General features: G+C 53.5%; 1 protein-coding gene across 1 annotated transcript in view; it reads left to right on the top strand.

Annotated features, from left to right (window-relative positions):
* The window catches only part of CACNG4 (calcium voltage-gated channel auxiliary subunit gamma 4), a 61,680-nt gene extending 35,551 nt beyond the window's left edge, over positions 1-26,129 (top strand). Inside the window, exons 2-4 of the mRNA XM_004432676.3 lie at positions 13,237-13,320; positions 18,762-18,902; positions 23,149-26,129. Of these exons, the coding sequence (XP_004432733.2) occupies positions 13,237-13,320; positions 18,762-18,902; positions 23,149-23,687 (764 nt within the window). The 3' untranslated portion in view covers positions 23,688-26,129. The remainder of the gene's footprint in view (positions 1-13,236; positions 13,321-18,761; positions 18,903-23,148) is intronic.
* The last annotated feature ends 1,459 nt before the right edge of the window (positions 26,130-27,588 follow it).

Raw genomic sequence — 27,588 nt, 5'->3', positions numbered from 1 at the left:
CAGGTGTACCCAGAGGTATGTCAGAGCCTCGGGGTGGGTTTAGCACCAGGCAGGTGGCCTGCCCCTTCTCTCCCGGTCTTTGGCCCCTCTGAGTCGCTGTCCAGCTGTCCAAGCACAAGATCCTCAGTGTTCAGGACCTAGAGAGATGCTTGGTTTACCAGACCTCCAGGTTACAGGTTTATAGAGACAGAGTTTGGGGGCAGAAATAGAGTTCTCTCCAAGAACCTCAGTGCCTGAGGAGAGGGGCTCGAGCCAGAACTGGTTCCAGACAGACCCTTGTCCTGTAGCGGACATTGAACTGGAGCCCGGCCCCATTGAATCGGGCCATCTTCCTTCTGCTGATGACGAGGGTGATTTCTCTCCCAAATCTTCCACTAGCCCCACTCTGAGCTTTCCCATTTGGGAGGAATACCCTTTTGGACCTAGTAGCTCACCTAGACTGCTAGGGGGAGGAGGTGTCTTGGAGATGGAGCACCTGCCCACCGCCTGGTTTTACAGACTAGAGCTGAGGGAGGAGACCCAGGGGCCAAGTCGCTATAGAATCCGCTCTTTTCTGTTGGATTTGAAACAATGCAAATTGAGGCCCAACACCCCTCAAGATGGTGCTCTCTCTCTCTGGGGCTGGCCCAGTGGTGTAGTGGTTAAGTTTGCATGCCCCACTTCGGAGGCCCAGGGTTTGTAGGTTCGGATCCCAGGTGCAGACCTACTCACCGCTTATCAAGCCATGCTGTGGCAGTGTCCCACATATAAAGTAGAGGAAGATGGGCATGGAGGTTAGCCCAGGGTCAGTCTTCCTCAGCAGAAAGAGGAGGATTGGCAACAGATGTTAGCTCAGAGCTGATCTTCCTCACCAAAAAAAAATAAAAGATGGCTCTCTCCTTGTGACTGACAGTGAGCGAGGGTTGAGGCAGGCCAAGTCCGAGGTCCCCCGCCGGCCTCCCTGCCCTGCGCTCCTGGCAGTGGCTGGGACCGAGGCTGCCATGGCCGTCTGGCAGCTGCAGGAAGCTGCCAACTCTGAGCCAAGATTTAAATGTGTCCCTCCTCACAAGGCGCTCCAATGTGAGGGGAAGCGATGAAGGGAGAGCTTGTTAATCCTTGGGGAGCATAGCCTGCGATCTGCCAGGCAGCTGGGCTCCTCTGGGACTAGAATAAGACACCCAAGGGGTCCCAGGGTGGGGCTTTCAAACCTAAGGGGTCAAATGACACCCAGCCAGGCTGGGAATAGAATCACAGACGTGCAGGGCCCCGAGGGACTAGAGCTCCCTGCATTAGTCGTGAGGAGACTTTTCCAGCTTCAGGAAAGCTCACGGCGGCACCTCAGAGCTGATGGCGTTAAATCCAGTCCCCTTACAGGGTCATCCAGGCCACCTCCGTGACTGGAGCCCCACCTACTTTTTTCAGCCTCAGTTTCCCCCACCCCCACCCCCACCCCCGCAACTCCCCATGCATGCTGTCTTTCAGAAGCTCACACTTCAAACATGCCTCTGGGCTTTCCCTCTGCCCTGGCCACCATCTGTCAGCTACTGCCTGCTCTCCAGCTCCAACACCCCATCCAGCACTTACCCTTGTTCTTTGAAACTCTGCTAACCTGCCACTTCCCTCCCAGCACGTGTCACTGGGTCTCTTGTTCTAAGGTGATATGTACACTCACCTCCCCAACGAGGCTATAAGTTCTCGCCGGCAGGGCCGTGTCTTTGGACTCTCACAGGGCCTGGCATCAGTAGGTGAATACTGAATTGAAGAAAGAGTGGGCAGAGGGTTGAATGGATGAACCATGTCTCTATCAAAAGAAAGACCCCAAACAGGTCAAGTAGGGACAACGAGGCACCTCCGTGACTCTAAGCTATGACTATCAGAAGAAGAAGAGAGCACATGTGAAACTTGTCCCGGCACTGGTGGTAGGTGGCATCGTTGCCCAAAGGGGCTGCCCAGGCTCCGAATCCCGAGTATTTGGCCATGGAGAGGACATGGAGGGCTCCCCCCCAAACTCTGGTTGGAAAATAGTCTAGTCTGAAGGCATCTCCAAGAAACAAAAGAGTTAGGGCCGGCCCCGTGGCTTAGCGGTTAAGTGCGTGCACTCCGCTGCTGGCGGCCCGGGTTCGGATCCCGGGCGCACACTGACGCACCGCTTCTCCAGCCATGCTGAGGCCGCGTCCCACATACAGCAACTAGAAGGATGTGCAGCTATGACACACAACTATCTACTGGGGTTTTGGGGGGAAAAAAAGGAGGAGGATTCGCAATAGATGTTAGCTCATAGCCGGTCCTCCTCAGCAAAAAAAAGACGAGGATGAGCACGGATGTTAGCTCAGGGCTGATCTTCCCCACCAAAAAAAAAAAAAAAAAAGGAAACAAGAGTTAGACATTGTATACTCACCCTCACAACATCCTCAGGATTTATCCTTCTCAAAATGCTTTGACCAACATGTGTCTCATTGGGCCTCACTTCAGCTCTGAGAGATTGTAAAAATATTTCCCCATTTTCCAGGTGAGAAGAAGCTTTCCTGGCCTCTGCTCTGCAGCCTGGGCCAGGTTCCTCAATGACGTACTCTCCAAAACTCTGGGCTCCTCTTTCAGACTCCATTCCTCAATCATAATTGAACAACTGTAACTAGAAACCTCCAGAATGGCAGAGACCATGTCTGTCTTGTTCTCTTCTTGTATTTTTGATTATTGCTGTAACAGAAACATGCCAAAATGCATAATGTCTTAAACATAATGGAAGTGGATCTATTGCTCATGTAACAGTTCAAAGTGAGTAGTCCTCTTAGTGAACAGCTTTCCTCCACAATGGGATTCAGGGACCCAGGCCATCCCGTCTCGTGGTTCTGCCATTCCCTGTGGCTGGTGGGGGAGGCAGTGGCGTTGGGGGGCACACCCACTTCTCTAGAGAGTTGTCCAGGAAGGGCACACATCACTTCTGCTCTCGTTCCATTCGCCAAGTTGGTCACGTGGCCACATCTAACTGCAAAGGAAGCTGACAAATACAGTGTAGCCGTAGCCGTGTGCCCAGTAAGAAGAGGACAGGAGTTTTTAGTGAGCAGATACTCTGCCGCATGTCTGGGTCCCCAGCATCTAGCATACAGCAGGTGCTCAGTAAATGGAAGTTCGAGGAAGCAACTGAAGGTCATAGTGACCTAACAGGGTCTCACAGAGAGTCACTTACAAGTCAGGGAGCTAGGGCTCCCCCAAGAAAGTCCAGCCCAGCCCACGCTGCCTCTCAGAGCCTGGAGTTTCTCTATAGGAACCGGAGGAGCGGTTTCCCCACAGCCTGCCTCGCTGCAGCTGGAGAGAGGCCAGTCATAGGAGGACACCGGAGTGTGCCAACTGGGAAATCATAGTCATTAGGAGGGTTCTTTGGAGACAGGCGAAGTGGAGGAACTATAAGGGGGAGCTCTGAGGGGGGACTGTGGGAGCAGGAGGTAGGGCGGGGCAAAGAGCTCCAGGGGTGAGAGAATCTTGGAGCCTTGGGTTTGTTGGTGGTGGCTTGGAATACTGGCCTGGACGCCTGGCCAGGGCATCTGCACCCAACCCTGTGTTATGAGCGGAACTGTGTCCCCCAAATTCTTATGTTGAAGTCCTAATCCTCGTACTTCAGAATGTGGCTGTATTTGGAGATAGGGCCTTTACAGAGCTAATCAAGTTAAAATGAGGTCAGTAGGGTGGGCCCTAATCCAGTATGACTGGCGTCCTTGTGAAAAGGGGGGATTTGGAGACAGACATAGACATAGGGAGAACACCATGTGGATGATGATGGCAGGAATCGAGGTGATGCTTCCACAAGCCAAGGGATGCCAACGATTGCCAGCAGACCATCAGAAGCTAGGGGAAAGGCCTGGACAGATTCTCCCTCAAAGCCTTCGGAGGGACCAACCCTGCCCACACCTTGATCTTGGATTTCTGGCCTCCAGAACTGTGAGACAATGAATCTCTGTTGGTTAAGCCACCCGGTTTGTGGTACTTTGCTATGGCAGCCCTAGAAATGAACACACCATGTCTTTCTGCCCTGGAAGGATCTTGGCTAAGTCACTTCCATCCTGGCCTCCAGTTCCTTGTCTGCAAACACGTCTAAGGACGAGAATCAGGGTCTCCCCACATGGAGCACACTGCTTACGCTTCCCCTGTGCTGCCTTCTTTCTACACCTCCCTGCCGCCCTCACCCCACGCAGCAACCTTCAGGAGTGGCCGCTGCCCCTCACAGGGCCCTCCAACCTCGTCACTCCCATGGAGACTGCACAGTCCCATCTCCTCAGCCTGCCATGCGAGACCCCTACCCGCAGCCCAGCCTCTCCTGCCTCTATATCCCCATTGCTGCTTTCTACCCACGCCAGGCCATCTGAGGTTCTGGAACACAAGGCTGGCCTGCCTGCATGCCTTTGTCCCATGTGCCCTTTGCTTGGGCCGACCACCATAGCACCCCCTCTCTACACGTCGACACCTTTCGAAAGCCCTCACCTTCCACCTAGCCAAGCTCTGCCCTCGCGTCCACCCCTCCCTGACCACTCGCTGTCCCGGCTGGTGTGGGCCGTGGATTGCCATTCCTCCTGCTTGAGCATCTCCACCTTCCAGTGAAAGGTTAATCCAGCCTCAAACATCAGCCAATGCCCTTAGCCCAAGAGTCTGGGAAAACAAGTTTTCCCACCAATAAAAAGTGTTGGGGACCCACACTTCCCCATCGTGCTCCAGCCAATCAGAACTACTTGTGCCTCTGAGAACATGCTGCATCCTTCTGCCCCCAAAGTGTGGGAGGTAAGGGTGTGGACTCTGAAGCAGGGCAGCCTGGGTTTGAACCCTGGCTGGGGCACTTAGTCACAAACGGTGTCAGTAAGCCTGTCTACCTCATAGGGTTAGGGTGAAGATGAATTGAGTTAATAAATGCCAGGGGCTTAAAATACTGCCTGGACAAAATAGGTGCTGAGTAAACCCTTGCTGTGATTCTTACTGTGAGGATAACACTCTCCCCCTACCTCCCACCCATTGGCCTGGCCACAGCCCTGCCACCCCTCAGTTCTTCACGGCCTCCACCAAGTCCTGGGTCCTTTCTGGAAAGGCCTGCGTCCTCCTGGAAATGTGCAGCCCTCCAGTCCTGCTAGGCTGTTCTGGCCCTTCCCGTGGGAGGGTGGGGTTAGGGTAGGGAGCCAGGATCACAGACAAGCAGCTCAGGGAAGACACCAGTCCTAGCAGGTGACTGGCGCCAGGATGGGGAGGCACTCTGAGCTCCTCCCACGTGCCCCACTCTGAGAGAAGGACGTGGTCCGTTTGGCCCTTGGACCAGGGCTGTGACTGGCAATCAATGACCCAGTTCACAGTGTATAGTCCCATGAAACCTCCCTGATCTAGACTAGTTAGGAGACGGCCACTTCAGATTATTAAACATACCGTCCAAATTGATAGCTATTTAGAAAAAAAAAATGTTGTTTGATTATTTTCCAACACAAAAGATGATTCACATGAAGCTGGTAGAATGTTTGGCCCACCTGTGGTTCTCACCCTCACCTCCTCCAGTCTGGGCAGCCTCCGTCAGCAGCTGGGCCTCACGTGGGCTTTTCCGCTCCTCATATTGACCCGGGAGGGCGAGGATGACAGGGATGTTCCGAGCAGCCCCCGCGGGTCCTCTGTTCCCGGATGTGAGCCCCACAGCTGAGCCCTGACCTCAGCTTTGAGCTCAGCCACAACTTCAGGACAAGAGCTCACGATCTAAGACGTCTCAGATCCTGTCCCCTGCCTTCCAGTCCGTGTCACCTCCTGAAATGACACTGAGAGTCGTTTATGTTATCTTCTTGTGTCGTCAGTTCCCCGTGAGCGGGAGCCTGCTCCGTGGGGCAGGGACCTTGCCTGACTCAGTCCTGTGGCTCCAGCACCTGGAACATGCCTGGCACAGAAGTGTGTGCTCAGTAGAGGAATGGAGGATGCGGGGTGAACAGGAAAAGCCCATCAGCACCCTCTTCTGCCTGCCCCTTTTGCTGTGTATTCACACACATCCCGTCCTGGAGCTGAGAGAGGCCTTGCCATGCTGGTCCTCCTCTGCGGCTCCATCAGCCCCCGTGGATCCGGAGCTGCCTTTTCCAAGGCCTGGAGATGCCATCGCCTCCTGCTTCCCTGTCAGGAAACCGTTCTCCTGACGCTACCCCAGCACTCTCGGTTGCTATCTGGTTTCACTTCCCGATCTGTCTGGGGAGGAAGACCAGCGGCCCACGCTGCGTTAGAACCCCTTCCTGCGTTCACGGAGGATTCTTGGAAAGGGTGGTGTGGGAAGAACACTTGATGAGACGTCCACAAGCTGGAGTCCAGGGGCCACCACGCTGCCACGTACACTCCAGGCATCCCCTGAGCCTCTTTAAGATGGTGCAAAGAAGACTTTCCTTTACGGAGTAAGGTACAATGCCTAATGATTCAGAGCGGGGCCTCTGCAGTGGGGCTTGTGAAAACAGGTCTTTCAACATCTCTAAGCCTCTTTTTCCATCTTCAAAGGAGCGTCATTACAAAGATGAAACGGGCTCATGTATCAGACGTGCTCAGCACATTAGCTTTCCTCTGAGCCTGAGCCCAGGGCCTGTGTGCAAGGGGTGTATCTGGGGGGCCATCCCAGGGAGCTGACGTGAGGGAGGCTGGAGACAGTGAAACCGAGACAGAGAGACAGCCAGGGCAAGGGGTGTCCCTGAGTTGATCATCACTGGGCTTGATGGTGCTGGAACTCCCCCCTGGAATCAGGTAAAATGGACCCAAGGGATGGAAGATGGGAACATTTATCCACCAGCTCCCATCCTCCTGTTCAAAGGTTACCGTGGGGTGGGGGTTGGGGGAGTCCTAATCCCTCGAACTTCCAGTTACATTCGTGTGTGCAGTGCGGTCCCCCCGGGCAACCTACCCAGTGCCGTGGGCAAAAAGCAAGAAATAATTGGTGCAGCTGAATCGAGGTATCGGCAGGTGACACCTGTGTGGAGCTGGTTGCTGCGTGGATGTATGGCTGGAGTGAAAGGTGGGCAGAGAAGTATGAGGTGGGGCAGAGGGTGTCCGTGCACTCTCAATAGGTGTCCGTTGCTATTAGTGTTTCTGAGGATTAAATGAAGTAGTGCTTGTGAAAATGCTTTGCAAGCAGAAAGGATTATGTGAATGATCACCATTATTATTAAGTTGCCTTCTAACATGCTTTTCTCCAGGATTCCCTTAATTACAACGGACCTCTGAGGTGGCCCATTATGGAGATTTACATCAGATGCCACGCCTTGAAACGACTCAGAGGGTGACCAGCTCATCCTGGTTTGCCTGGAACTTTCCTGGTTGTAGCACTGAAAGTCCCACATCCCCATAACCCCCTGAGTCCTGGGGTTTGGTCACCCTCACTGTCTATAGGGGCATAACCCCAGGGCATGACCATCACAGCCCAGAGGGAGGGCAACGGGGAGATGCACCCACCCTCCCACCGCCACAGTTCACCCCCTGCTTACCAGCTACCACACCTGAGAAGGTCTGTGGTCGTTTCAGACGCACCACCACATTTTCACTTAGAATCAAAGATTCCGTGTCTTTTCTTTTAGTAAGCCTTATTGGTTCATTTCCAGACATTGTAGAAAATTCAGAAAAAACGTAAAGAAGAAAATTTTAATTCACTCGTAACCCTATCACCCAGACACTGGACACATTTTAGGATATTTCTTTCTAGATGTGTCTTATGCCAATAGAAATACCTTTAACAAAGTAGTTCATGATGTGTGTAGATGAATAGATATGTCAACATATACGCATGCTCCTGTATCTTTTCTCCACAAAATAGTCCTAAAATCCTAGAGCCGGAGGGGCTCCCTCTGGCCCAATTCCCAAGTTTTATGGAGGAAGAAATAACTCGCCTGGGGCCGCGTGGCTAACGAAGTCTCTTCACACCAGTGGTTTCTTGACCCTCAGGAGGGAGAGGGCCACCGTGTCTTGGGGAGCACAGGCCAGCGACCCCAGGAGCACCTCAGTATTCCTGCAGGGCGGCCAGTCCGGGATCTCAAAATTAACTGCCCTGAATATCACTTGATAGATAACACAGTAAATGGCCCGTTCACCGAGAGAAAACACATGTGAAGTGGATTGGCAGTGGCTTTCTCTCTTATTTCTCACATCAGCCATTAATTTTCTCCCTATTAAATGCCTTAGGCCATTGCTAACAAAATTAAATTTGACAGGGATAAATGTGAAGTCCTTAGGACTAAACACTCCACTTGACAAAAACAGGTTGGGGGAGGTGAGACAGCTCCTGGGAAAAAGTCGTGGGAGACTGGGTTGACAGGAACACCATGTCCCATTAACAGAAGCACGGGGTCCAGAGAAGAGGAGGAAGCAGTGCCTCCGAGCTCTGGGCTGGTCAGACCCAGGCTGGAACGTTGGGTTTGGTGGTGGGTGCTGTGCTTCTGGGCACCTGGAGTTGGGAGCTGACCCAGAGAAGGGAGCTAGGCTGGAGAAGGGTCTTGGAACCATCAATAAAGAAATGGCTGAAGGAACTGAAGATGTTTGACCTAGAGGGGACATTCATTTGGGGGAAATACCCAATTTCTTGACTCTAGGGACAGGGAGCAATTTCTTTCACTGTCCATGTGCCAAAGACAACCGGTGCCCTCCTCCTCCACAGCCCACATTTCTTTAGACGGGGGGTGGGGATAAGGTTGATGGGAGTGGGGTCAGGCTTCCTGCCTGTCAATAAGATGGCCAGGGGAGGGGTCTGGTCCCAACGGCTAGCAACTTGTAGGTCACCTCTTGTCCTCAGCTTTGGGCTTACCCCCGAATCCTGAACAGTTGGAAAAGTAGCTTGTGCTTCCATCCCATTAGACATGATTCCTCTCGTCAATGATTTGAAGGGTCGACGCATGATAGATGGATTTTTTTTTTTTATTCCCAGGGATTGTAAGTAGCACCTGTGGATGGAGTGTTGTGGAGGCAGGTGACCTTTCAGGAACTTAAAGCTGTTTGAAAATGGAGTGCCTTGGGAGGTGGTGAGGTCCCCATCACTGGCAGTCCCCAAATAGGAGGTACTGGAGGGGGTTCAGGCCCCTGGTGGGGACTTGAACCAGATGACTGGGAAAGTTGCTTTGGAAGCTTAAGCCTGAGAGATTGCATGAGTTTCATGGCAGCACACTCAACAGGAAGATGCTTTTGCAGATGCCCAGTAAATGTGGCTTCTTAGACATTGCCCATGGGCTCCTGTAGCTAACAGAGGAGCAGGAAGCCCTAACATGTCTGTTTGCCTTCCTGCAAGGCTGAACTCCAATGACGAGTGAATGAGGCACGTTGATTTACCTCTCACACATGTCTGTGTTAATTTCCTAAGGCTGCCATAACAAATCATCACAAACCAGTTGGCTCAGAACAACATAAATTTATTGTCTCATAGTCCTGGAGGCCAGAAGTCCAAAATCAAGATGTCAGCAGGGCCACGCTCTCTCTGAAACCTGGGTAGAACCCTTCCTTGCCTTGTCCTAGTTTTGCAATCCTTGGCATCCCTCAGCTTGTAGACGCATCACTCCAATCTCTGCCTCTGGCTTCACATGACCTTCTGCCCCATGTGTGTCTGTGTCCAAATTTCCCTCTTCTTGTAAGACCATTGGGTCCTTGAATTTAGGGCCCACCTCATCTGAACTTGATTACATTTTCAAGACCCTATTTCCAAGTGAGGTCACATTCACAGGTACCAGGACGCACAGTTCAACCAACTACAATGCCCATTCTTTCAGTCTGTGCAGGAGAGCGTGGTGTGGAAGGAGGAAAGGAGAGAAGAAAGGAAAGGACGGGGTTAGTTAGTGGAAGCGCCTCTGCCAAGTGCACGCATTCAATGTATCTCTGAGCATAAGTCCATGCAGTGGCCCCACAGTGTGTCCACACAGCCCCCGGAAAGGGCAACGTCTATTTCTGTGGTATAGTTGAACTGACAAACCATATGCAGCCACTAAAAAGAATGTGTAAGAAGTGAGTTAATATGTTGGACAGTGTAATTTCTATTTACAATTTCTAGCAAACATAAAACAGCACCCTAATGTGGAGGAAAGGTTAGCAAAATATATTGGTGGGGCATTTGGAGCAAACGTGTCTGTGTGCAAGCTAATGTTTCAAAACCTGAGCTTTGCTTTCAGGTTGAATATATAAATATATGGCTTCCTCATTTCTGCCAAAGCATATTTTTCTTTGAGCATTATCAGTATTGGAGCAAGCTTTATTCCCCTGGTCCCTATGCCATTTCCTTCTAGGATTTTCAGCAACTTTTGGATTAATATCAACTCATGTTTTTTTAATAAACAAAAGTTTTTTTTTTTAAGTTAAATCTATAGGTATTGACCTGGAGAGATGTTTGTACATGTTGCTAAATGAAAAAAGTGGGTTACAGAGTAAGTGTATAATTCTATTTAAAAAATGGGTACAGCCATCCTTGAAACCTGTTTGGCAGCCCCTTATAAAACTAAGCATGCAGCTATCATATGACCCAGCAGTGGCCTCTGGGTGTTCATCCCAAAGAAATGAAAACTTAGGTTCACCCAAAAACCTGTACATGAATGTTCAAAGCAGCATTATTAGAAATAGCTGGAAACCACAGATGTAACAGCTGGAAACAATCCAGATGTCATAAACGGTGGTACATCCATGCCATGGAATATTACTCTGCAATAAAAAGGAGCAAACTATTGATACGTACAACAACTGGGATGAATCTGGAGAGAATTATGCTGAGTGAAAAGAGCCAATCCCAGAAAGTTACATGCTGTAGGATTCCATTTCTAGAACATTCGAAATGACAAAACTACAAATAGAGAACATCTTAGTGGTTGCCATCTGTCAAGGAGGGACTGGGGGTGGAGGGGAGGTGGATGTGGCCATAAAAGGGCAACATGAGGGATCCTCGGTGGGTAGAATATTCTGTGTCTTGACTAGGAATGTCGGCGTCCTGGCTGTGATACTATAGCTTTACAAGATGTCACCATGGGAGAAACTGAGTAAGGAGTATCTGGGATCTCTCTGTACCGTTTCTTATGACTGCGTGTAAATCTACAATTATCTCCAGTAAAAAGTTTAATTTTTAAACAATAAGGGGGAACCTCACTTACGTGTCCCTGTGTAGGTGTGCACACAGACAAGCATGTGGGAAGATACACAGCAGGCTGTTGACCGCTAGAAGACGAGTCTGAAGAGAGAGATTGTTTACTGTTTCTTTTTCAACTTCTTGCTGTTTGACGTGTTCTAACAGGCATGTGCGACTTCGTGATTTTGTTTAGACCCATGAAGTAGCCCAAAACATTGGTAGGGGAGGAAAACAGCAGAGACCTCCGCCCAGCCCACCCACGCCTGGAAAATGCCTGCTCTGTATCTCCACGAACATCTCAAATCTGGGATGTGGGAGCCAGGAGGGAGGCGGGGGCGTGGCTGGCTCACTCAGGCCTCTGTGTGCCCCCACCTCCGGCCATCCTGACACCAGCTGCTCTTTCCACTTGCTATTAACCCTTGGGGTTCTCTGCCAACTCTGCCACTCACGAACGAGCGAGGACCCGTGGAGAAGAGGGTGGGTGATTTCTAGATCCAACAGCAATGAACCTCCTCTGAGCCATCACCATGGGCCAAGAATCAGCAGTGCCTTTCAAGTCTTATCTCGTGTGATTCTCCTGAGACCCCCAGGAGATAAGGCCTATGGTTATCCCGATTCTACAGATGAGGAGACCGAGGTGGGTAACTAAGTTGTTCATGCCTGACCTGGCACAGAGAACACTTCCAGCATGTACCACTCAAAGCATCACCTCTGAGACCCTCACTCTGTCTCCCACCACCCCTGACCAAGCCCAGCCCTCTGCCAGTGGCCCTCGAGGCCGTGGGCCTTCAGGATGCAGGATCCTGATCAGCACCCCAGCTCTCTGGAGGCTGCAGCTAAGGAACCCGGCAGAGGGGACAGCTTGGAGGCAGCTGGTGAGCCAGCTAACTGTAAACAAGTGGAGAAGCAGTGTGCCCCGAGCTCGTCAGGGGCCTCCTGATTGACGTCCCCAGAGAGGGGTGCTGGTCTGGCACAGGCCCTGCTTCCCACATTGTGCTCCTGACCCAGAGGTCAGGCCAGGCTGCAGGAGGCCAGCGGGACACTCGGCAGCAGCTGCAGAACAAAATTCGCCCCAGTTGGAAACAGCCCCAGCCCCAGCCATGTGGGGGTGTGAAGATGAGCTCCTTGCAGGAGCAGGAGGGCTGACCCCGGGGGTGGGGATTGGCTGGCAGGGCAGGGCCTGACACGCTGTGCGCATGTGTCCAGGTCTGTGCTGGGCGTTTCCAGACTGCAGGGGAGCAGGGGCTGGGAGAGCTGGATGGAAGATTCTGGAAGGGAGGACTGGCCTGTCCTCCTGCAGTTACTAAACTACCCAGGGTGTCCGGTCTCCCACCCTGTGAAGGCTACTTCTCAGAATGGGGAGGGGAAACCAGGCAGGAGACGGTCTCAGCCTTTCGGGAAGTTTCTATGGCTCCACGTTCTCTTCCTACCATCACTACCATCACACTGAGTGAAGGGGTCAGAATCATCTTGCCAACTCTGTGTAATCAGGCTTGTACCTTAGGAGGGAGTAACCATAACTGTGTGTTTGAGAGAGAGGATAAGACAGACAGACAGACACCATGGGGGCAGATTCCATCCTGACTTACCTGACCCACAGCACCCCCTACACGGCCACCAGCCCCCTCTGCAGCCCCAGCCCCTCTCTCTACACAGGTTCTTCTATGCTGTTCTATTTCATCAGATGACTCAGAACCCAACCACAGAGCTTCCCTTCCCTCCCCAAACACGCCAGGCTCCCACCCCAGCCCTGCCTTTTCATGGCTTCCTCCTCTGCCTAGAGGCTCCCCAGAAACGCCAGGCTTCCCCTCCTGTTCCCAGTGGCATATTCTTTGTCATTTGTCAAGACTTGCCTCTGTAGTCCCCCTGGGTCGGGGGCTCGCACGTCCTGCTTGCCCAGGGCAGTTCCACTTGATGCCTCTTGTCCCTGCGTATTATTGATGGTGTGCTCTTTCACCCTCTCGGGTGTCCAGACAGGGACCATAGATGATATGGTCACCTGTGGGGCACTGTGCAGACGTTCTCTGTGTGTGTGCCCATCCCCCCACCAGACCAGGGACACCTGAGCGGCCTTTCTTCTCTCTCTGGGCCCGCGCAGAGCCTGGCACACGCGGTAAACGAGTCTGGGATAAATGGACGCATGAACCTGTGGGACATTTACAGCACTCTTTTCCTCTTGTTCCCTCCAGGGATCTATAAAGGGCACTGCTTCCGGATCAATCACTTCCCAGAGGACAATGATTATGACCATGACAGCTCTGAGTATCTCCTACGTGAGTGTCAAGAATCCTTCGCTTCCTTTGTGTGCGGAGGGGGGTCGGAGGTGGGGAGGCGGCTGGAGGAAAGACTGACCGTGTCGGGGTTGGAAGGGCTGCTTCTCGTGGCTGCTCTCGTCACTCCCTTTCTGAATCAGAAATGGTTAGTTCAGAGGATGGAGTTTTGTTCATCGCCACCATGTCATGCTGGGTACCCAGTGGAGTTACTTGGCTGATAGACCCATGTCCAGGGAGACTGAGGCCTGGGAGGAGCGGATGCGGGTGTGGGCATCCACTGTCCAAGGCTGCCAGGCGTGGCCGCCTCGGAGGAGCTGATTGCTGCAGCTGGGCCTGAGGCAAAGAGGGTAAGGACATAGACTTCCCATGTGACCATCCTTGGGGGTCTGCACCCCAAGCACAGTGCCCTGCCAATGCTGGACCAGCCTGCCCCGCCCCACACACACCCCGCTTCTGTTCTTGAAAAAGCAGATTAAGTCGCACGCTAAGACAGCCTGGCAGGGTGCCAGGCAGCCTGTGGGAGAAGGCGAGGAAGGTCGCAGGAGCAGCCTCTGACATGTGGGCCTTCAGTGTTTTCAGCACCAACCGGTGGAGCCACCACCTCTGCCCATGAGCTGCCCCTGGAGCCCCTGCTCCTGCCGGGTCCCGTGGCGGGGCTGGCCCCGGACTGGAGCCTGGAAGTCACAGCCTGCGCTGAGCCCCATAGGACAAACCCAGCCCCACGCCCTAAATCCGGATCTCATCCCTGGGGCCCAGGAGGAAGGATGCAGGCACAGCCAGGGGAGGAGGCTGGAAATGGAAACAACAGCACCATTTGGAAATCATTGTCCCCTTTCACATCAGCCAGGACACATGCGGAGCTGCTCCCAGCAGCACCCCCAGCGGCTCAGGCCGGCTTCATTTATGGAGAATCGATACCAGTGTCCTCAGAGGAAGTGCAATTCACTCTGCACCTGCTCATGGATCGTTTTTTCCTAAGAGAAAGGGTTTGGGTTCTGAGTCATCTGATGAAATAGAACAGCGTGTGGTTCCCATGGAATATGTGGCAGTGTCAGGCTGCTCTGGCCAGGCACAGAACCTGAAATAATCTGGCCACATGTGCCTCCCTCCCGCCTGTCCTCTCTTTCTGCCTTCTGGGCACCAACACTGAACCAAGCAAATGGTATTCCACAGGGCCGCCACAAATGGTTGTTCGGGTTGCACACTGCAATAACTCGAGTGATGCCACTTGCATAGACTGGTATAAATGACACCCTTCCAGTTGTACAGTGTGTAGCCTACACAGCCTTCTAGGGCGGCCCCTGGTGCTCAGCCCAGCTGGGATGGCCCAACTGAAAGTCAACTCTGACTCCGAACCTGCCCTTCTCTGCCCACCCAGGACAAGCAGGTGGTTCTTAAGGCTCTGAGGGTAGATTTTCCACATTGACTAACCCGGGGTCTGTGAGGAAGGAGGCACTGGAGAAACAAACCATTCCCTCTCCATTTCCCACTTGAACTTGCCTGAGGTTATGGACATTGGTGCTGGCTCTTCCTCTTTACTCCCCTGCCTCTGTCCCCCTCGTGGTCCCCAGAGCTCTGGGATCTCTTTCTGGATTGGCCTCATGATGCATCAGCCCAGAGGTCAGATGATGTGGCTTCCTGAGGTCCCAGCGGGAGGCAGATGCCTCCTCAGACGGGGCGAATGAAGGGCGTTTGGGGAAGGACTCTTTACAAAGCTGTAGGCAAGGTTAAAGGCAACTGGCAAGGGATGGTGAGCACCCCAGGGCTGGCCATGGCAGGAGCCCTTACACACTGAGGCCTGAACAGGTGAGAGAGGCAGATCTGGGGACCTGGAGGAGGGGAGCCGTAAGGACAGGGCAGACTGGCAGGAGCGGTGGCATTTGTGAAGGAATGCGGCCACCTCATCTGCAGCCCGCAGGAAGGACGCCAGGGGAATAACTGTCTCACCCGAATTCTCCTCCCAAAGCCGGAGTCGAGGGAGCCCGATGATTTGGTCCATGGCGGCAGCCTCCCAGGGCCCTGAGTAGGATGGAGAGAGGCGGAGGGAGGATCTGGAGGGGCAAACCAAGAGTGTGCTGTGCCCTTGTCCGTCCAGGTTTAGGCTCCTGCTGTCCTCAAACCCCCCAGCGGTGCCCTGGGAAGGGCGTGAGGGCCGAGAGGGCCCAGCAGTGATTTTCCCAAATAAAATGATGGTGACAGCACAACAGCAGTTAAAGCTCATTTGGGAAGGAAATGTTCTCCTCCAGTGTAGGCTGTGGGGAGACCAGGTTCGTTAACATGTCCGAGGAAGTGGGGGATGCGGGCTTCAGGGCCTGTGATCTCCAGATTCCGGTGGAATTGGGGTGGAGGGCAGAGCTGACCCTCCAACAAGGAGGTGTTTTTCCACTATGGGGCTGCAGAAACAGGCAGAATTGGCCCAGAAACTGAGCTCCAGAGTGCAGGTACCTGTGAGCTTGGAGCCAGAGGGACAGGCCAAGGTGACAGTCACTACGGCCATCAGGCCTGCGTTTCCCAGTATTGGTCCTCTGGTCTCTGTCCAGACTATTGATCCCGAAAATATGGAGAAGCACAGGATAGCGAGCTCTGGGGGCTGATGTTTGCAGGAGAAGAGGGTTCATGAGAATTTATTTATTCACTTATTTAACAAAAAGTTACTGTGGGCCTACTATGTGCCAGGCACTGTATTAGGCACATGGGATACAGCAGCGAACAAAACAGAGCTCTGCCCTCCTGCTGCTGACATTCTGGTGGAGAAGATCACAGAAGGTTCCACGGAGAGAGCCTGTTGGAGCGGCAGCTTAACCATCCGGGCGTGGGGTGCCAGCCCACCAGCTATGCTTCTCACACCTGCCTTCAACAATTCAAGCACAAAGTCAACCCCCCAGCCGTACATTCTGAAGGCTTCTAGAGAAACCAGGCTTGCATTGAGTTATGTCATTGTCACAGGGCTTCCTGATGGCCTCCGGGCTCTGGCGATGCCCCGCTGGTTTGTGGATCCACAGGCAGGTGTGGGGTTTGCGGGGGTCACCACTGCGCACCCTGCCTCCCGTTTCTCTTGCACCGGCCCACTGGCCCCAGGGGTTCCCGTCCATCTTGCTCTGGGCCTGGAGCCTCTTTTCCAGGTTCCACGTTTCCGGTTAGGTGGATGATTTCTGTGCTAAGCCTCAGAGTGATGGTGTCAGGGCTGCTGGGAGTCCACGGTGTGCCTGAGGGCAAGTTAGAAGGAGGTGCCAGCCTGGGTTTGATTTGGCCACAGGGCGTGGGCTGGACATCAGCCCCGCTCATCCCTCAGCTCTGTGCAAGAGCCAACCTGCACCGCTGGGGCAGCTCGGCCCTGGGCCTGTTCACTGGGTGCACCCCGGCTGGCGTCTGCACATCCAGAGCTCCGGAATGAGCCCATGTGGCAAAGACAGGTGCTCATGTGACTTATCTGGGCAGGATGGGTGGCTCTGAGCCAGGCCCCACCTCAGTGACCTTAGAGACACTGGGCTCCCTTCTCTCCGGCCCCACTGACCTGTCTGCAGAACGGGGGCATCGAGGGGGACCTGATCCCGGCTTTTCTGGCCAGCGCAGCTCAGAGGCACGTTTCAGAAGCCCGCAGGAAACCTCCTCCCAGAGCCTGCGGCTGCGAGAAGGCAGAGAAGGAGGAGGTGCCCGAGAGAAGAGCTTCATTTAATGCCCCAGACAAACCCCTCTCTGTGAAGCAGGGGCACACACTGGTGGGCTTAGAGAAAAGGAGACAAACGCCGCCTTCACTGGCTGAAAGGCCGCAAATCAGCTCAGCTGGCTCAGGAGGTTGGCGCCTGCCAGGGCTCCCAAGTCGCTGTCGCCTGCCGGGGCCCCCAAGGGTCCACACAGCCGGGATTTCTGCCAGGCTGGGAGACCTGCAGGCGCGTTGGGAAGACCGAGCTTGGGGCTCCTCCTCATGCCCTTTTCCCTTCCTCCTGCCCTTCCTCCCAGCCAGATGCTGAGGAGGGGGGAGTGCAACCCATAAGCCCCTACTAAGTGCTTTCTATGCCTCATCCCATCAGATTCTCACACCAACTCTTGCAGGTAGTATATTCTCTTCCCAGGGCCACCGTCATAAGTTACCACAAGCTGGGAGGCTTAAAACAACAGAAATGTACACCCTCACAGTGTGAAGGCCAGGAGTCTTCAATGAGGTGTCGGCAGGGCCGTGCTCCCTTCAAAACCTCCAGGGGAGGATCTTTCCTTGCCTCTTCCAGCTCCTGGGGGCTCCCGCGCTCCTTGACTTGAGGCTGCCTAACTCCTTTCTCTGCCTCCATCTTCACACAGCTTCTCTCCGTGTGTCTCCTCTTTTGCCTCTGTCTTTTCCTCTTCCTATAAGGGCATGCATCATTGGATTTAGGGCCCACCCTAATCTAGGACGGTGTCATCGCGAGATCCTGAAGCTAATCACATCCTCAAAGAACTTCTTTCCAAATGAGGTCACGTCATTTGGAAATAACCACTATTTATTAGGACTTGGAGGAATCTTTTGGGGGCCACAATTCAACCCCCTACAGTAGGTATTACTACTCTCCCCAGGTTGTAAAAGAGGGGACTGAGGTGGTCAGAAGTTAACCACCCTGGGCACCGCGCTAGCCAGTGGCAGAGCAAAAGTGACGTCTAGCTGTGTTGGACCCCACCGTCCATGCATGTCCCACTCTGTCCAGCTGCTGCCTCCTCTGTGCCCTCAGGAGGTCCCGAGCTTCCACGTCCTCATCTGTCACCTTGTAGCAATGACGACGATCATGATGATGATGGAGATAAAGGCTGTCACTTTGGAAGTGCGTGCTATGGCCGGGCCCTGTTCTGAGCCCCTTATAAGGACAAAACAAACCGCAGGACGTAGGTACTATTAGGAACTGTGTTCCACAGATGGGGATGCTCAGTTTTAGAGAGGCAAAGTGACTTGACCAAGGCCACACAGCGTCACAGAGCAGGGCCCACACCAGACCCAGGCAACGCCAAAGCCTGTGTCCTCAACCAGCCATCAGAGCTGCCTCTCAAGGGTGCCACTTCCCAGCTTCCGGAGGCTTCCTGGAGATGGTGTCCATGAATGGGCTCAATGGGCTTTGAGGTGTCATCCGAATGGGAGGCAGTCCAGTGTTTTCATGGCTGTTATTGTGGCCTCCCTGGTGCCACTGAGAACCCTCCTCCCTCTGGCTGGCAGAAGTCTGACCCACACCCAGGGAGACCCTAAGCCAGGCATGGCAGGTGTGGCTCCAGACCCCTTGGCGTCCAGGGGAAGTAACCCTCAGGCCTGGGCCATCACTGCCCCCACCCTGCCCCAGCTCCCAGCCCACCTTGGGTCTCCAGGGCCTGATGGGAATCTTCAAAGTCAGGGGGAAGGGCCTTGAGCTTTGGGGCTCATGGCCATGCCCAGGAGGGCAGCTGGTCTCACCGCCCTCTCCGCTCTTGTCTCCTGCCCCGCCCAGGCATCGTGCGCGCCTCCAGCGTCTTCCCCATCCTCAGCACCATCCTGCTCCTGCTGGGTGGGCTCTGCATCGGCGCCGGGAGGTTCTACAGCCGCAAGAACAACATCGTCCTCAGCGCCGGCATCCTCTTTGTGGCTGCAGGTGAGCCTCCCACCCTGGTCCGCGCTGCACAGAGCGCACATCCTGGTCGGGGGGCAGACCGTAAAATCGCTGTGCGTGATTAACTTCAAAAGTCCAGGTGTGTGGGGGTGGGGAGTGGGGAGCAACCGCTTAACAGGTACAGGGTCTCCTTTTGGGATGACAAAAGTGTTCTGGAACTAGATAGAGATGGTGGTTGCACAACATTGTGAGTGTACTAAATGCCACTGAATTGTGCACTTTATTTATTTTTTTTTATAATTTTATTTATTTATTTATTTTCCCCCAAAGCCCCAGTAGATAGTTGTACGTCATAGCTGCACATCCTTCTAGTTGCTGTATGTGGGACGCGGCCGCAGCATGGCCGGAGAAGCGGTGCGTCGGTGCGCACCCGAGATCCGAACCCGCGCCGTCAGCAGCGGAGCTCAAGCACTTAACCACTAAGCCACGGGGCCGGCCCGTGAATTGTGCACTTTAAAGGGTTAATTTTATGTTAGGTGAATTTCACCTTGTAATTATGTCCAGGTGTGCAAAGTGCCACAAAGAGGTAGTGCTGGTGCCCTACAAGCTTGTAACAGGGAGCCTCGCCGAGTCGGGGGTCTGGGAGGTACCCAGAGGGACTCACGGAAGCCAAGACCTGACGGAATTGACCAGGTAAAGACAGGGTGAAGGAGTCCAGGGCTGCGAGGGTGCAGAAGAAGCCGAGAAGCCAGGTGTGCAGGGGCAGGGGGAGGGAAGGGGCTCGGGAGAGAGCAGGCCTGACTCTCCTGGCTGAGAGATGGACAGCAGCACCTCAGAGCTACCCCCACTGCAACCCAGTGAAAACCCACAGAGCCATGGGTGACAGTAATGCACCCCTTGCGTAACGGGTCCAAAATGGCTTAACACCATCACCCCTCTGAGCGTCGATGGAGACAACTCAGTGCATGTCTAGCCACTGCAGAGGTGGAAGAAATCCAGGCCGGAAGTGGGTCTCACAGCTGGTTAGTGGTCAGTGCATTTACACAGTCCAGCGGAAAATCTGGGTTTTCTGGCCTGGGTCACTGGGGGAGGGTGGAGAGGTTGCCTGCCCGGGCAAAGCTCAGCTGGTGCCAGCTTGAGGCTCCAGGCAGCACCTGTGGAGTTCAGATAAAGGTGCAACAGGGGTCCCTGTCAGGAGAACCAGGAGCCACCTGACTTCTTAGGCCTGCTTCCAGTAAATAAATGCAAGAAATGTTATGAAGCTCGGCAGTTCTTTCCTAAGTTCTTATCATAGCGCCTTGTACCATCCTCACAGTGTTTTTGCTTTCAAAGTGTCTTTTTTCTTAGACCAGACTGGTGTTGTAGAGCAGTGTGCTGGGGGCAGCCTTAGCTCCGCCCAGGCCCTGTCCCCTCTCTGCACCTGGTCTGCACATCCTAAAATGGTCCAGTAGTACCGTGATGGTGATAAAGAGAATTCCACTAACGCTGGTGGCCATGCCTCCTTTGCCGAGGACAGGGAAGGGCCTCCCGTGGTGCCCGACCCACATGGGTACCCACTGGTTATCCTCGTCCCCATCTCGTCTCCTCATGGTTTCTCTTGGAGAGGGAAGACGACTTCTGGTTACATCGTGAAACTGCAGGCCAAAGCAATTAAGGGACTGGCTCAAAATCTCGCGGCCACATCGGAGTGTGTGTCTGTGTCTGAGAAGTGTGGTGTGTATGGTCATGTGTGGTGTACTTGTGTGTCTGGGGAGTGTATGTGTGTGTGCTGGGAAGGGGAAGCTGGGTTTAGGGTCTCCTTCTGAAGGAGCACGAACCTCGTTCCTGGCCAGGTCCCCATCTCTTCCCTTCTTTCCTCTCCTCCCAGGACAGGGGCAGAGGTGGGAGGGCGGGGACACCCCCCGTTCTCTCTCCTCCTTGAAGCAGCCAGATTTCTCAAGGTGTGAACCATTAAAGAAGTCCCTGCTGTGCCATTTGAACACTGTCTCCTTTCCTTTCCTGAGGACGAGAAAGAAGATTCACGCTAACACCAGCCACCACGTATTAGGCACCGGCCACAGTGCCAGGTGCTCTGTGAGCACGACCGCATTACCCAGCTCCTGAGGAGGCAGTCAGGTGACTCAGTCCCATGAGGACAAAGACACGGGCTGTGCCCAGGGCGAGCAGCCTCCAAAGTAAGGTACCCCCTGCAGCTGCCTGCTCCCCCAGGAGGAGCCATTTCAAAGGTGTGTCCAGATGCTCCAGGTCACCAGAGGGGCTGGAGAGCCCGGGGCCCGGAGATGCTCAGCTGAAAACATGGGTCCAGGGGCCAGCATGGTGGCGTAGTGGTTAAGTTCGAGTGCTCTACTTGAGCGGCCCAGGGCTCATGGGTTCAGATCCCGGGCGCAAACCTACGCACCACTTATCAAGTGATGCTGTGCCGATGTCCCATATAAAGTAGAGGAAGATGGGCACGGGTGTTAGCCCAGGGCCAATCTTCCTCACAAAAACAAACAAACAAACATGGGTCCAGGCAGAGAGGAGAGGACGCGGTGGCGGCAAGGAGCAATGACGGCAGCAAACAAGGGGACGTTCGTTTGTTCCCATTTATTCCCTGCCTCATAGAGCTTTAATTGTGGGCCGACGCAGCGGCAGGCCCTGGGTCACATGTAGGCTCCAGCCAGCTCCAGCCCCAACGGAGAGGTGAGACTGGCCCATGAAGAATTCTAGGTGGAAAATGGTCAGAGCCTCAGGGGAGGTTTGGTTCAAAGGCTGGGAGAGTCGGAAGAAGACACAATAACTTCTCCTGGAAGATGTAATTAGTTGGGTCATGGTTTAAGGAACATTCTTATAATTTGCTGAATACAGGGTGGGGAAGGAAAGACAGAGCTAGGGAGGCGGAGAGAGAAGGGATGAGAGAGATGTCGGTGAAGGTCCTTCTGGAACTCAGCAGAAGGGCAAGGAATCAAAACCTACAACTGGTTTCCTCTGGGCAGGAAATATTCTAACCCATCCACACTGGGGTCGGTGCAGGAGGAAGATGAACAAAGGATGTGGGCGGTGCATAGACTTAACAATACAACACGGTAGGTTATAATAGAAGTTAAAGCACGCTCACTGTGTGCCGGGAGCCGTCGTAAGCACTTTGTATATATTAGCTCATTTAACCCTCACGTCTACCCTGTGAAGTGCTTGCCACTGTTATTCCCAGTTTACACATGAGGATACTGAGGCACAGGGAGGGGAGTAATCAGCCCAAAGTTCCACAGCTGATAGTTGGTAGAACCAGGATTCGAACCCAGGCAGTTCGGGCCTGCTTAACCTCTTATAATAAGAAAAAATCAAATAAACACAGCAGCCGGTGATTGTTTCACTTCCGAGATTGGCAAAGGTCCAGAAGTTTGATAATACAAATTATAGGCTGTTGAGACATTTTGTGCCCCTATGGAGGGCACTTGGGTGGTGACTGAGAATTCAAAACACTAAACACAATGTGGTGCCCGGATGGATCCTGGAACAGAGAAAGGACATGAGTGGAAACCTCAGTGAAATCCGAGTAAAGTCTGGAGGGTAGTGAAGAGAAATGTACCTGGGTTTCCTGGTTGTGACAAACGAACACGGTAATGTAAGATGTTAATAGGAGAAACCGGGGGCTTGGGGGGAGATAGGAAGGAACTCTCTGAAATAAAAGTTTATTTTTAAGTTTTTCAATGCACATACCCAGTGAAGCAGCAGTTTCACTTCAAGGAATTCAGCCCACAGTTGTACTCATGCACGTGTGGAATGCTATGGACACAGGATGGCTGTGGGCTGGAAGCCACCTGAATGTGCAGAGCAGAGGCCGGGTTAGATGTCCATGCAGTGGATGCCACATGCAGTTAGAAAGACAGAGACAGCTCTTCACGTCCTGGTACAGAACCGTCTCTCAGGGGGTCTGTTAAGTGAAAAGATAAGGGGACAAAGAGTGTTGTGGAAAGAAAAAAAAATAGGTATGTGTGTATGCATGTGTGTGAGAGAGAGGGAGAAAGACTGGATATAAGAAAGAAGATACCAGTAGCCATCTTCAGGAGGGGAACTGGGTAGCTCAAAGCATGTGTTTTATTGTATACCTCATCTGAACTTTGTACTTTATTGCCCATTCAAAATTAATTATTTAAAAGACAAGTTAGCAACCAGAATAAAGCAATACCCATCAAAGAGGGGAACAGCCACCAGCCCCTCCTCCTGACAGCCCACCTGTCTCCTGTCCAGCTACGGGTCTAACCCTCTGCCTCTCTCCCTCCCGCCCCCTCTCCTGCTTCCCTTTCAGGCCTCAGTAACATCATAGGCATCATCGTCTACATTTCCAGCAACACAGGCGACCCAAGCGACAAGCGCGACGAAGACAAAAAAAACCATTACAACTACGGCTGGTCTTTTTACTTTGGAGCCCTGTCTTTCATTGTGGCCGAGACCGTGGGCGTCCTGGCCGTAAACATTTACATTGAGAAAAATAAAGAGTTGAGATTTAAGACCAAACGGGAGTTCCTTAAGGCTCCCTCCTCGTCTCCCTACGCCAGGATGCCGAGCTACAGGTACCGGCGACGGCGCTCCAGGTCCAGCTCGAGGTCCACCGAGGCCTCGCCCTCCAGGGACACGTCTCCGGTGGGCCTGAAGATCACCGGGGCCATCCCCATGGGCGAGCTGTCCATGTACACGCTGTCCAGGGAGCCCCTCAAGGTGACCACCGCCGCCAGCTACAGCCCCGACCAGGAGGCTGGCTTCCTGCAGGTGCACGACTTCTTCCCGCAGGACCTGAAGGAAGGCCTGCACGTCAGCATGCTGAACCGGCGGACGACCCCCGTGTGAGCCGCCCCTTCCTCTCCCCAGATGGCTGTGTGGATCCCACGGGAGGGCATCTGACCCTGTAGACGGGCCAACAATGGACTGAAGCCAAACCCAACCCTCCCTGGTCTCCAGAAAGTATCTCGGGCTGGCTTAGAGCGAAGCACCAGGAGACAGGAATCAGAAGTGGAAGGCTGACTTTATCTCCGAAAAGGGTGTTTTGAGGCCCCAGGGGTTCTGAAAATCTCCCAGGAGGCCCAAGAGCTGTCCTGAGGCTGCATGGCCTCCACCAACCCGGGGAAACAAAATTGAGCCATTATCTCTTCTTGGAAACCAATCTTGCCAGAAGGCCGGGCTTTCAGGGCCTTCCCTCCCTGCCTGGTCCCGGGCCACCAGGAGGGCTTCGCCGGGCACACGGGGGCCTTTGGACACTGGTCAGCTGCCTTTCCACCAGAGGTCCCGCATCTGTGAGCCGGAAACGAGGAAGCCGGAGCTCACCCCCTTCCTCTCTGTCTGTCTGTCTATCTCTCTCTGGCAGTGGCCTGTTGTTGAAATAACAGTGATCCTGAGGAGCAAGTCCTGCAGCCAACTGGTGCTTTGGCCTTTGTGCTGTCCTGGGGCCGCTTCCCTCAACCTGAGGAAATCAAGGCCTGTGGAGGAGTCCACACAGGGGGAGGCCTTCACTGGCCTGGGCATGAGGTAAAGGCCAGAGTCTGTTGCTGGCTTTCCTGTCTGCTTCTGGAAGTTTCTGCCTCACATGGAAAGAGCAGAACACACTGACTGTACTTGAGAGTCCAGAAGCACGAGTCAGAGGAAAGGTGGCCATGTGGCCTCTTGCTGTGTCCCTCCCCACTGGCCTGAGGAGCAGCTCTGTCCCTCCTGGGGGAGAGGAAGGGACAGACCCCTCCCCTCCACTGGTGTTTGGCTACAGGAGCCTGAACTTCTGTGCAAGAAAGGGAGACCCGAGGGTGAACAGCGACCAAAAAATCAGAACAAACATCCATTTCCTAGGTGGTCATTCATCATGATTATTTACTCCTGGCAAGTAAACGCCAGGAGAGCAAGTTCCATTCATTTCCTCATCTTAAGAAGTAGCAGCAACACCTCCCCCAACTCCAATTATTGGAATTTATTCTGCCAGCACCTGAAAGGGCTCAGTGGAGGAAGTCTGGATGAAAAGCCAAGCTGTGTTTTTCTTCCTCCTCACGAGAGGGACGTCTCAGCACTTTGGAACCAAGGAGGCGGGTTCCATGTTTGACATTTTTCCAACCATTTTTTCCACTCCCAAAGCAAGCAGGAAGGTGGAAGTGTGTCTGGGTTCAGAAGAACTTTCTGGAACATGGAACTTACCCTCTTTTATATAAAACATGTGCTTTCTAAAGACAAATCCTTTCTTACTTTTTGAGACTTGGCAATCCAATCTTGAGCAGTCGTCTGTGATCCCGGTAGCTGTCGTACTTAGAAGTGACAAGCAAATTCTTACCTCAGCCACCTGCTCATGGACCCCTGGGTGGACTTGGCCCCTGGGAGTTCATTTCCGGGTCACGGTCGTCACCATCCTCTTTCGCCCCCAGAGGGGAAATCTCCACATGTCCCACCTCCAACCGACTGCCCCGTGTGCTGGCGAGCTGAGGCGCGGTGTGCCAGGCCCCTTTGTGCTTGCTCGAAACCCTTTCCTTCCGTTGAGGTTGGCTTTGTGTGGTGGTTTGTCCAAGCATGTACAGCACTGAATGCTGGAGTGTCAGGGCTCGTGGCCTGCCCCTGCTGTGGGCCAACCCCACCCCGTCCTGCCCCCACCCCCGACCACTCTCACCCCTCCACACCATGATACCATCTGACCAGGCTAGAAGGAAGGGGGCGAAATCTGGGGCCCCATCACCCACCAAGGCCCCGAGACTTCTTCTGTCACTTCCAAAAGCAAGGCAGCCTTGCTCTTTCTTCCACATAAGCCACCTCCCCACCTCCTGCCCCAGAAGTTTCTATCATTTCATGGAGAAAGCTGTGTTCCAATGAATCCTACCTCTTGCCCGGTCCCAGGCAGAGAACGTGGGGCCCACTCTAGGGACCAAGAAAGAGTAGAAAGAAGCGACAAAAAGGGACAGAAGAGCAGGGAGCAGAACAGCCTCAGACCCCCTGGTCTTCACAGCCTTTCTCCCCACCACCACCCCAGGCTCCAGGCCCCTCATCGCTGGCTCACCCCCTCCTCCTCACCACATCCCAGCCGGGGCTTGCCAGGGAAGGGAGCAGAGCTGCCTCTCTGCCCCTGTCAGTCTGAGACTTTGCACCCACTGCGGGGATGTGGTGGCCTGTGCCCACCTCCTCACCATCTTCCCAACCCACCACCCTCTCCAACCAGCCCCTGTGTGTTTCGCCAGTTAAGCACCTGTGCATCCTGTACCTACTACTGGTTTGGGGTTGTTAGTTCTGTCTTTTTTTTTTATTAAATAAAAACATTTTTAAAATGTTCTCTTCTTGATGTGGGGGGAGGGGTAGAGCTCCCCTCAAGTCTTTGTGGACACTTAAACAGTGTCCTTGAGTCTGGGGGACGCTGTGGACCCTCCAGAAGAGGGAGGGAGGGTGGATTCTGTGCTGGTCAAGGCCGTTTTCTCTGGATTTGATCCGGGTCACTGTCCACCTCCCCAGCAGCACTGGCTGGTTTGAGACTTCTAGGTGGTGCTGTCAAGGTGCCTTTACGGATGGGCTGGAAGATGGACAGGCCAGTAGTCCCTATTCTGCACTTCACTTGTGTTACTTAGAGTAGACTAACAACATAACCAACAACCCCAAACGTAGCCTGGCTCAATACAGTAGAGTTTTGTTGTTTGTTTTTTTTTTTTAAGATTTTATTTATTTTTATTATTTTTCCCCCCAAAGCCCCAGTAGATAGTTGTATGTCATAGCTGCACATCCTTCTAGTTGCTGTATGTGGGACGCGGCCTCAGCATGGCAGGAGAAGCAGTGCGTCGGTGCGCACCCGGGATCCGAACCCGGGTCGCCAGCAGCGGAGTGCGCGCACTTAACCGCTAAGCCACGGGGCCGGCCCCGCATACAGTAGAGTTTATTTCTCACTCATGTCAAGTCCAATCAACTGGGCGGGCTGGGGGCGCTCTGCCCCACACAGTCATTCAGAGATTCGAGGCCCACGCTATGGGGGCTCTGTCATCTTCAACACAGGCTTCTAAGTTGCCCCTGCCATTGACACCCAGCGGGCCAATGGAGAAGAGAGAGAGTAGGTGATCTTGTGAATAGAGTCTCGTGGGAGGTTTTAATGGACCAGGAAATCGTGACTTTCCCTTCTACCCACATACCACTGGCCAGAACTCAATAACATGGTCACATCTCTAAGAGCCAGGGAAGACGGGAAATGTAGTCTAGCCCAGGAGGAAAGGAAAACAAGTTTGGGGAAGAGCTGGCCAGTCTCAGCTCCCTGGTCTGTCTTTCGGTACCTCCCTCTTTTGCCTCCCCTCCCCCCAGTCTTTTGGGAGTGCCTACTTGAAACTGACACCGGTGTCTGGGGTTGCATCCACCTCTGTGTGGGCTGAGCCCCTCCTTCAACTCCAACGTGATGTGTGACCTCTTCTCTGCTCCAGATGCCCCATCTGTAAAATGGGTCCATGATACCTTCTTCCTAGGTTGGAGAAGCAGGCTTGACCTCATGCCTCGACCCAAACAAGAACCACAGAATCACAGGATATCATAACCAGCAGGAGTGGCAGGTACCTTAGGAATGAATTATCTCATTTGATGTGCTCGTCACAGAAGAGAAATAAGCCCAAAGAGTGAGGGAGGGATGAAAGAAAGAATAAAAGGAAGGAAGGAAATATTTTTTTGAGGATTTTCATAACAACCATGAAAGGGAGACACTGCTAGCCCAATGGTTCTCGAGCAGGGGGTGATTTTGCTCCCTAGGGGATATTTTCCAATG

This window comes from Ceratotherium simum, chromosome 16 (assembly GCF_057802395.1).
Source record: "Ceratotherium simum simum isolate JZ-2026a chromosome 16, ASM5780239v1, whole genome shotgun sequence".
NCBI lineage: Eukaryota > Metazoa > Chordata > Mammalia > Perissodactyla > Rhinocerotidae > Ceratotherium > Ceratotherium simum.
Note: the sequence above shows the minus strand (reverse complement) of the source record. Positions and strands in the feature narration are given on the sequence as shown.